This window comes from Rutilus rutilus (assembly GCF_951802725.1).
Source record: "Rutilus rutilus genome assembly, chromosome: 1".
Taxonomy (NCBI): Eukaryota; Metazoa; Chordata; class Actinopteri; order Cypriniformes; family Leuciscidae; genus Rutilus; species Rutilus rutilus.
Genome location: NC_140209.1, coordinates 62,665,615 through 62,677,217, shown reverse-complemented (window position 1 = coordinate 62,677,217; position 11,603 = coordinate 62,665,615). Strand labels below are relative to the sequence as shown.

The 11,603-nt window shown below is 37.7% G+C and overlaps 1 protein-coding gene across 1 annotated transcript; it reads right to left on the bottom strand.

Moving 5' to 3' along the window:
* Positions 1-7,778: 7,778 nt before the first annotated feature.
* Positions 7,779-10,278, bottom strand: LOC311288824 (interferon-inducible GTPase 5-like). The gene is made up of 2 exons (XM_084406415.1): positions 9,604-10,278; positions 7,779-9,404 (listed from the first exon to the last, which is right to left on the bottom strand). Exons 1-2 carry the CDS (start codon positions 10,169-10,171, stop codon positions 8,776-8,778), a joined length of 1,197 nt encoding a protein of 398 aa, XP_084262541.1. The 5' UTR covers positions 10,172-10,278; the 3' UTR covers positions 7,779-8,775.
* Between the last annotated feature and the right edge of the window lie 1,325 nt (positions 10,279-11,603).

The following is an 11,603-nucleotide window of genomic DNA, read 5'->3' as shown; positions in this document are numbered from 1 at the left end:
GAGTTCTTGCACAGAACCATATCGCCAATATATGCTAATTGTCAATCGTATTTGACGATAGTGGTCCTGACAGAACTAGAAGTTTTTTCAAATTTCGTGGGGAGAGCACGATTGCGTACAGAAAGGCCTTAAAATCAGCTAGATCTGCTTATTTTTTTTACTCTCTTCGAAAAAAACAAACACAACCCTAGATACAGTGGGTAAATTAACAAGAAATAAAGCTTCTACTTCTGAAGTTTCCAAAGAGCATAGCAGTAATGACTTTATGAACTACTTTAGTTACAAGATTGATAATATCCCAGCTAACAGACTTTTCTTGAACGTTCTCCAAATATTCAGTGTTGGTTCTGGGAACGTTGATTTCTAACATTCCAAGAACATAAAAATGTCCAGTTTCTTGAATGTTACTAGAATGTTATTTAAAGGTTAGTGTGATGTTCCTGAAACATTATTTCAATCATTCAAACACCTGCTGTGAACAAGCACTGAAAGAAAGAGAAATAAAAACACAAACTACAACTTTCTTCAGCTACAGCCTTAGATGAACTGAAGATAAAAGACATTAACTCTCTCAAGATCTGATTAAACAACTCCACAAACAGCATTACCAGCTTCACTTATTACTAACCAGACTGACTTTATTTCTGTCAGACGTCTACAAAAGTTTTCATTGAGAATCAACAGAGGTTTAGACGATGTTTGGTTGAAAATGTTTGTTTGAGGTCACCATCATGGAGATCAGTGTTTGCTTTAGTTGGGCTGTTGACCCAATGAGAGTCAAGTATAATAAGAGTTAAGAGCCCAACTAATGGAAACATTAATCACTGTTATGGTGACTTCAAATGAAACACATTAGAGTTAAACCTCTGTTAATTCTCAATAAAAACTTCTGTAGACGTCTGACAGAAATAAAGTCAGTCTGGTTAGTAATAAGTGAAGCTGGTAATGCTGTTTGTGGAGTTGTTTAATCCTCCTCTGCTGAGATCTTCACAGATTTAATGTCTTCTTTTCTCTTCAGTTGATTTCATCTAAGGCTGTGGCTAAAGTCAGTTGTAGTTCTTGTGTTTCTGCTTGTCTCTTTTTCTGTTCTCTTCTTTCCTTCATTGATTCTGCTTGTTAACAGGCTTATTAAGGCTTATTAAGGATATTTAATATACACAGATTGTGTGGCTCAGATAAGGTCCAGTTCTGGTTTATTTCTTTGCTCTTGGCTGACATGGGGCATTGCTATGGCCTGCTTGTGGCCCAGATCTTGCAAACAGGAGTGAGCCGCCCAAGTGCCGTTATTCCACGCTGCATGTGGGCCAGATACGCATTCCACAAGTGCCAGATGTGGGCCGGATCTGGGCCGACGCAATGTTTCTATGTGGGTGGGACAGTTGGGTGCACCGATTCATCCAGGCGCATGTGATATATGACTGGGATCTTATCAACAGTGTCAGTACAAAACAAGTCCTCATAATCACTCATCTCAGGAGCCTGTTTTTTGTACAGCATGTACTAAGTTGTATGTGGATAGACATAACATTGCATTTAGCTCCAGTGTCTATTTTAAGCTTGACCTGCTTGATACAGGTTGTTTTGAGAGTGGTGAATATTTCTCCATTGTTTGCAAGCAGGTCCACACTTTCACAATGAAAATAATCTAGGTAGAATTCACTTTCCACTTAATTTCTTTTTTTTTTTTTCACCAGTTCCACTAGATGGCGCCATCCACCCACCACATATTGAGGCTTGGATCTACATGACTTGGCAAAGTCATTCCATTGTGTCATATTCCATGTAATATTGTGTCATATTCCAGAATATGACTATTTTTCTTTGTTTCTAATAGTGATGTGTCGTTTGCAAATGAGTCAGCTCTAAAAGTTGATTCTTTGTAGCGAGCGAGAAGAGCCGACTACCAACGGGGAGAGCCGAATCTTCAGCCTACGGCAGGGGCGGGACTTTATTTGGATGGGCACACCATGCGGCCAATCACATGGGAGGACACACTAGGATCATACCATTATGTGAAAGAAGGAAGATAGCGAGTGTAGTGGTAAGCACAGAGCGATAGAGAGAGGCGGGGGAGTTGGATTTAAATGCTATCGCGTTGGTAGGAAGGAAAGAAATATGTCTTAATGCCAACCTGCACTAAATACAAAAGTGTCTAAATGTTAACAATTGCTACACTGTAAAAAAGAATACATTGATTTTATTGATATCTAATTAATAAAATTAATGTTAATGTGTAAAAACAGATTACAAGCAATATTATTAATTAAATTTAACAAATTAGAATTGAGTAATAATTAATCAAATGAATTCCTTTAAAGGTAACCATTTAAAATGAGTAAAATTTACAAAATATATTTTATTGCCAACATTGAAGACACCTGGTGTTAACAAGCAGAATCACTGAAGGAGAAAACCATAATTAAAGTCACCATTATGGTGATCAGTGTGTGTTTTAGTTGGGCTCTTGACCTTAAATTATTAACTTTAAGTTTTGTTCGGCTGCTGTTCATGAGTTATAACAGCCAGATGAACAAAGAGAAAAGGTGATGTAATGGCGGTTGTGTTTTAACATAATCATTATTTCACAATCATTTGACCTGAATCACTGAACTCATAGAGTCCAATTTATGAGTTAGGTGAACTATATTAATTATAGCAGCACTGGCCTTGTACAGCATAATATTTTTTAACTTTTACAATGTAAGGCAAATAATTTCTAAAAAGTCTCTCTAACATAAAAAGGAGACACACAGACATCAATAATCAGCCTGTGAATCTCAACAATGGTGACATTTATAAAGCATGTTGCAGTGCATTCTGGGTTCCACCAATCAAAACTCATTCATGGCTCCCATCATGCATTGCTGCATGAATAAATAATAAGCTTATGTTCAGAGGTGATCTGTTCGTCACCATTGCTGAGATTCATACGCAAAATCTTGATGTGTGTTTGTGCCAAGAAAAAAAAAAAAAAAACATATTTTTTTATTTTTTTATTATTGATTTGATCATTTGGATTTCATTGAAAAGGCTAAAAATATTATACTGCTGTAATTAATAAAGTTAACTTAACTCATAAATTGGACTCTGTATGAGGTTCAGTGACTCAGGTCTAATGATTGTGAAATAATGATTATGTTAAATCACAAACAATACCATCAGATCACCTTTTCTCTTTGTTCATCTGGCTGTTATAACTCATGTACAGCAGCCGAACAAAACTTAAAGTTAATAATTTAAGGGTCAAGAGCCCAACTAAAACACACACTGATCTCCACAATGGTGACTTTAATTATGGTTTTCTCCTTCAGTGATTCTGCTTGTTAACACCAGGTGTCTTCAATGTTGGCAATAAAAGATATTTTGTACATTTTACTCATTTTAAATGGTTAACTTTTAAGGAATTCATTTGATTAATTATTACTCAATTCTAATTTGTTCAATTTAATTAATAATATTGCTTGTAATCTGTTGCCTCATTTTTATTAATTAGATATTAATAAAATCAATGTATTCTTTTTTACAGTGTATAATGAACGTTGTGAAATAATTGCCTAATATTAACTCTAATTTGGTGCTGCAATGATTCGCATATCGCGACGATAACATCTGAGCTGCTTCAGCACTCAAACACCGCTCGTCGGCAATGGCAAAATGTTTGAGATGACCGATCAAGCGGGATTTAAGTTCACAGAAGCGCGAGCCGTGGCCGCGCGCGAATCCCAACGCGACGCTTCACGAGATAAGGTGCAAGTGGTTAAACTAAACAGCTGTTTTACGATAGAAATGTTAAACGACCGACATAAATAATCACTTTGCAAAGACTGTATCAATCTAAGCTCAGCTTCAGGAAAGGGAGATTTACAGGTAAAGATAAAGAGACTGAGAGAAGAACGAGAGAAGGAGATGGAGATGAGAGAGGAGAGCAGGTAGAGCAATAGCCTATTGCATACTGTGCCCATAATGAGAATAACTTTATTACAATGGATTCCTATTTAACACAGATGTTCTTTGGGACACTTTGGGATGCACTTTTCCCACATAGCAACATTGTTTCGGCCCGGATCCGGCCCACATCTGGCACTTGTGGAATGCGGATCTGGCCCACATGCGGCGTGGAATGACGGCACTTGGGCGGACCGCTCCTGTTTGCCAGATCTGGGCCACAAGCAGGCCATAGCAATGCCACATGTCAGCCAAGAGCAAAGAAATAAACCAGAAATGGACCTTATCTGAGCCACAAAGTCTGTGTATATTAAATATGAAGTCATCTCAGCTTTAATAAGCCTATTAACAAGCAGAATCACTGAAGGAAAGAAGAAAACAGAAAAAGAGACGAGCAGAAACACAAGAACTACAACTGACTTCAGACACAGCCTTAGATGAAATCAACTGAAGAGAAAAGAAGACATTAAATCTGTGAAGATCTCAGCAGAGGAGGATTAAACAACTCCACAAACAGCATTACCAGCTTCACTTATTACTAACCAGACTGACTTTATTTCTGTCAGACGTCTACACAAGTTTTATTGAGAATTAACAGTTTTAACTGTAATATGTTTCTTTTTTAAGTCACCATAACAGTGATCAGTGTTTCCATTAGTTGGGCTCTTAACTCTTAGTTTATCTTATGTCTTTTTTGGCCGCTGTGACAGTGTGTTTGTCAAACACATTTGCAGCAGCAAAGAAAGCTAAAGTGAAACGAGATCAGGTGATAACGGTTACCTGTTGATGGTTTTAATAATCATCATGAAATAACCTTTAATCACTGATGTTTTTTGAACTCTAACAATTGTGTTGAGCCATTAATATTTTCACATCACAAACCCTGTGTTACTGCAGCATGAGATCCAGCAATATTATAACAATCAGTTAAAAGACTTTATCAAACATAAGTACGAAAAAGTCAGTTTAATATGACACACACAGACATCAACAGTCAGCGTATGAATCTCAACAATGGTGACAATCAAATGTACTTTGCTGCAATGCATGCTGGGTACCAGCATAGTACAAAACTCCCAGCATGCATTGCAACATGAATAAATTATGCAGCTGAATTGTCCTATAATTTTGTTTGATTCTAAATATTTGCTTTTATTTTTTGCTGTTGTTTTTGTTATGAATTATTAGCTTTTCAGTGATGTTCTGAATTAATCTGTTTATCTAAATATTTGTGATTGTCACCATTGTTGAGATTCATACGCTGATTGTTGATGTCTGTGTGTGTCATATTAAACTGACTTTTTCGTGCTCATGTTTGATAAAGTCTTCTAACTTATTGTTATTATGTTGCTGGATCTCATGCTGCAGTAACACAGGGTTTGTGATGTAACAATATTACTGGATCAACACAATTGTTAGATTCCAAAGACATCAGTGAAATCACTGTCATAGCAGCCAAAAAAGATAGTAGGTATAATAAGAGTTAAGAGCCCAACTAATGGAAACATGAATCACTGTTATGGTGACTTTAAATGAAACACATTAGAGTTAAACCTCTGTTAGTTCTCAATAAAAACTTCTGTAGATGTCTGACAGAAATAAAGTCAGTCTGGTTAGTAATAAGTGAAGCTGGTAATGCTGTTTGTGGAGTTGTTTAATTCTCCTCTGCTGAGATCTTCACAGATTTAATGTCTTCTTTTCTCTTCAGTTGATTTCATCTAAGGCTGTGTCTGAAGTCAGTTGTAGTTCTTGTGTTTCTGCTCGTCTCTTTTTCTGTTCTCTTCTTTCCTTCAGTGATTCTGCTTGTTAACAGGCTTATTAAGGCTGAGATGACTTCATATTTAATATACACAGACTATGTGGCTCAGATAAGGTCCAGTTCTGGTTAATTTCTTTGCTCTTGGCTGACATGTGGCATTGCTATGGCCTGCTTGTGGCCCAGATCTGGCAAACAGGAGCGGTCCGCCCAAGTGCCGTCATTCCACGCCGCATGTGGGCCAGATCCGCATTCCACAAGTGCCAGATGTGGGCCGGATCCGGGCTGAAACAATGTTGCTATCTGGGTTGGGACCTCTGTATTTATAAAACCCTGTGTACTGATATTGCACTGAATAGAAAATTATATTTTTGAAAAATACAATGAATTACAAGGCTGTACAGAACAGTGCACTATTGCAGACTTAGGCTCAATCCCACCTCTTGCCCTTGCCCTTGCCCCTACCCCTTGGCCCTTGGCCCTTGACCCTTGACCCCTCCGTTTTGCGCGTTCCCGTGAAGAGGTAGGGTTGTCCCGATTCTCTTTTGGTTGGAGGGGCAGCACTAGGGGTAGAGGGAAGGGCCAAATAGCCCTTGAAAGATTGGGCCTTATATACTGAGGGTTTAATTACATTATTTTAGTCAGTCGGGAACTAAAGTGGGCCGTTCTAAGGCATGAAACTCCAGGGCTGAAAATGAGTCCCACTCCGGCCCTGCTGCCATTTAAATAAAGCAACATGCAGCATATCATCATGAAGCGATTTGCAATACAGATGTTGTCTTAGTTATATAACCATAGTATGGAAGCTTGTTTCCGCCACAGAATAAAACATTTTAAAAGATAATTGGGACTTTTTATCTCACAATTGCGAGTTTACATCTCGCAATTCTGACTTTATTTCTCAGAATTGCGAGATATGAAGTCAGAATTGCGTGAAATAAAGTCGCAATTGTGACTTTATAACACGCAATTGGGAGAAAGTCAGAATTGCATGATATAAAGTCTCAATTGCGTGTTATAAAGTCAGAATTGTGAGATATAAACTATTCTGAGGTTAAAAAAAAAAAGTCTGTCTTTTTTTTCCCCTTAGAATTGGACGTCTTGCCCTGTTTGGGGGGATGGGGCCACAGATCCCAGAGTGAGTTTTAAATTCCATTTGTTAAACTATAACAAATACTTGTGTCTGACTTGTCTCAGTCGTTACAGTGATCAGCGTTTGTTTGCTTTAAGCCAGGTGCACACTGTGCGATTTTTGCTTGTCAGATTGTACGAACATTATCATTGCTGTAAGCCATGTCACACTGTAAGATTTCAGTTGTCATTAATGTCAGACTGTACGACAGTCAAGACACGTTCAAAATTGAGTTTTACATCATCAATCAATGACATGTTCGTTCACAGTGAGCTGCGTTACACGCAGGATTGAAATGGTGGCTACAAAGAAATATCTAAAGTTAATTTTAGTCACGGCTTGTCTCGAAAAACAAAGACAATTTGACGGCCGTCATAGGAGAGTCACACTGCAGGACTGAGAGTCAAATCTTCTGACACTGCCAGAATTTCGTAAAATTTTATCACAAATCGCGGCCAAAATCATTTAATCATTTAATAGTGATTCACTTTTCCCTCCACTTGAGTATTGCCACACTATAGTGTGACGATATTGTATTGAAATAGGTAGCACTTCAAAGTCAATACCAAATCAAAACTAGTTAGCACATTATTTGTAATTGAAAGGGTTTAATGACAATATGGTTATGGTTGCACTTAAAATAGTTACGAGTTACATGTATGAGATGATTATAACTTATACCATTAATTGTGCCCAGCATTTATGTAAAATGTTACCAGAGGGATAGATATTCAAATATATTTGATTATTTTCAATCATACAATACAATATTACAAAAGTATTAACACACAAAAAAATTACAAGAAAAATAAATAAATCCCAAACATTAGCAAAAGAGAATTTGAATAAAGTGCCAGCAACATACACTGTACAACTTGTCATCGTAAATTTGCTGTGATTAACTGGCTGCAGCTTCACCTGCAAAGTTTTTTTTTTTTTTTTTTTACTGTAAAAAATGGTCCTGTATATTTCCCGTAAACCACAGTTGCACTAAATTAAAACTCAAGTTAACTTATTTCATTTGCAGAAACCAACTGCCTTAAATTGGCCAAGTGCCATTTAGGTTTATAAACTTATATTTATAGTGTGCTAGTAATGTGAACATGTAATACTGCAAACTTATTTCTTTTGATCTTAAAGTAAAGTGAACCAAATTAAACAAAAACATTAAAACAGAAACATTAATTTAACAAATCTCAGACAGATAACTGCTAGCTAACAACACTCACAAATTTGCAACTGGAATTAACTAAGAGATTGTCACTGCATCAGCAACTACACAATCACCGCCTGTTAAATAAATCCACATGCAGAATAACATCAGTGTTTCTTTGCTCATCCTGAACTGAAGCACAGGCTCTCTTCAACACAATGGTGACACACAAAACTCAGACAACAGAAATGAGGTTTCATTAACAAATTTCGGGAGGAGCACGTTCAGATATTTAACACAAGTGGAGAGCACTCAGCAATCAATGGTAAGATGTGTATATATACATTCAGCAGTCTCACCTCAATCCATTGACAGTTTTGCAGCATATCCCCACCACCCCTTCTCCACGCTTCTTGTCCTAAACACTAACATAAGGGTGGAGTACTCTGGGTTCGGGCCGAACTCCGAGCTCGGAGCCCTCCCCCGGACAGCACGCCAAAAACGCATTAAACTTTACCCCCTCAAATTATATGTACCGGTAAGTGTGAACTCGTGAAACACTTAAAATCCCAACAGAACATTAAACACTAAGAGTTTTTACAGCAATAGCTTTCCATCAAGTCTTGTATTTTGAATGATTTGTTTGCATTTGTAAATTAAGAGTAGCTGTTAAATGAACACATGCAAATGTAAATATCACAAATAGATATTATGTGATGTGATTTATTTTCGTTTAACACCCCAATAGTAGTTGGTTATAAATAGACAATCAGGTCTGTGACTTTCTGTTTACATTTCAGTCTGCACTGAATCCAAAAGCACATTGCTGGCATCCTCTGCTATGTCATTCAGAGCTTTGTACAGCATTGCTGACACTGTGCAAAAGGACATTGCTCCGGCTATCACTGAGCCAATAATGGGTATGAGACTCATAACATACTCAACTGATTCTTCAGCCACAGCCAGAGATGCAGCGCCCAGCAAAGATAATACCGAAGCTGCACTTATTCCAGCATGCAGTGGAGACTTCATCAAACTCTTGTAATGCTCTATGCTCTTCCCAGATCTTTTACAGAGTTTCTGCAAGGATTCATCATCGAGACCAAAAACTTTGAAATACCTTTCTATCTCTTTTGTTATAATGGCTAAATCCACAGCAAATGAAAGACCAGGAATAGGAACCACAGCCACACAAGCAGACAGTATGGCTACCATTGCAATATTTTTTATTTGAGCTTTCTTCTTTTTCTGATTAATCTCCAGCGTGATATTTGTCAAAGCTGATAGCAGCACATCCCTCTTATGCTGTGGAAGATCTGTCTCTATCTTCTCCTGCAGCAGATTGAAATCATACTTTTCCAACTCCCAGGAAGAGATCAGGAAAACAACAGGATCCTTCACATCGATCTTTCTCAGACCTGTAAAGTAGAGCAAAAAAGAAGACTATTATTTATGAACAATATTTATTATTTATAGTATAATCATAGATATTTATGTGAGAAAAAATAGATATGATAAAAGATAACAGAACAGTGATTGCAGTTTTTGACATTTACTGTATAAATTGTATTAACTGTGTAAATTGCAAATTGTAATCCAAGTACTGGATTGACCAACCATTTTCACAATCCTCTCTGATGGAACGAAGCGTATTTTTCTCATCAAAGTTGGCCTTCCTCTTCTCAGCAGTAATGCTAGAGTCAATCTTAGAACGAACAAAATAAAACTTTTTCCCCATTCCTATGATCTCTTTGGCCAGCTGAGCGTGGCATTCTCTAAATCGATCTGAAGCAATGATAATGAATACATCATAGCGTTTAATGTTAACCAGTTCGAGGTATTCATGGGCTTTGAAGTTTGGTGTTCCAATGCCAGGAAGATCCCACACTTTTACATTGTTGTATTTTGGGTGAAGATAAACCTCAGGTTCCATAGTGGTCTCCACTACACCAGTTTTGGCAGAGCCCTCATCTTCATCTCCTAAACCCCTGAAAGCATTGACAAATGAGGACTTTCCAGAACCACACTCCCCTGTAATACCAATGGTAAGTTCTTCAAGCTCTTGCTTTTCAAGGTAATCTTTAATCGTTTTTATGGCTGATGGGAGATCCTGAGTATCTATGGATTCTTTAATGTCTTCCAGGTGCTTTATAGGTACATTTTCTGCTGTCCAAGATGAAGCCATCTAAAAAAAAGATAAAATTTATAAAATTTAAAAAAAAAAAAAAATTATATATAAAAAAAACCGAACATACTCAAAATTAAATACATTATAAAAGTACACTGTAAAAAAAAAAAGTCATAAAAAACACTTGATGAAAAAAAAAAGAAAAAAAAAAAGTACAAAACGGTCAAATGACTGTCAGCAACGGCTGCCATACAGAAACCATAAAATTAATGTAAAATATCCTAATTTAAGTAAAGTGCAAAAGACTTTTACTGAAATCTTCATTAATCTTTTCAACAGAAACACAGTTATTTGACAGATATTTACTAACTAACACATTCAATGTAAAATATGAATCTCTTGAAGTTAATTACATGCATATGTGACCCTGGACTACAAAACCAGTCATACCCCTTTTCCACCAACAAGAACCGGGTGCTGGTTCAGAGCCAGAGCCAGAGCTGGTTCAGAGTTGGTTCGACTGACGAGCTTACTAAGAACCGGTTTGCCTTTCCACCGGCTAGAGAGCCACAACAGAGCCAGATCTTACGTCACTGTATACGTCTCATGTTGCCCAGCAACCGCTAATGCGGTAGCGCCAAACACAAACACGCCAGGCTTGTTCGAGATGCATCGGCTTCTCGCAGATCGATCGCCGCATGACATAAAAGCACTGCGATAGCGATCTAAAAGCACAAGGAGTCGTATGCTCTCCAAACACTCCCGCAGCTCCGATCGGTCCTCGCCGCTCCGATGCATCTCGAACAAGCCATCAACAATAACGGACGTTGCAATACTATGGACGCTCATGGGTTTGCAAAAATACATCGGAATCCAACGCGTTCGTGCAGCTCGCCGTAACTTACATAGACGGATATTATAATCGAGCTGCTATTAGCTCGACTAGCTGCTATTTAAAAATGGCGGTCACAAGTTTCTATTCGTCTTGTTGGTCACGGTAACCCCGCCCCCAGCCCCTGACGCAAGCGGTTCTTTCTTGGCTCCGTTCTAGACCCTGCAATGATTTGGTGCTACTTAAGAACCAGTTTTACTGGTTCGGAGCTGGTGCTTTGGCGGTGGAAAAACAAAGAACCGATTTGAAACTAGGCTCTGGCTCCGAACCAGCACCAGCTCTGCCTTGGTGGAAAAGGGGTATCACATATGGGTCAATTTTTTTAAATTGAGATTTATACACAACCTGGAAGCTGGATAAATAAGCTTTCCATTGATGTATGGTTTGTTATGATAGGACAATAATTGGCTGAGATACGACTATTTAAAATCTGGAATCTGAAGGTGCAAAAAAAAAAAAATCAAAACATTGAGAAAATCTCCTTTAAAGTTGTCCATTTACATTTACTATTTTGCTGCATTCACTCACAAAAATAAATGTTTTATATAATTTTGACCCATACAATGTATTGTTGGCTATTGCCACAAATATACCTGT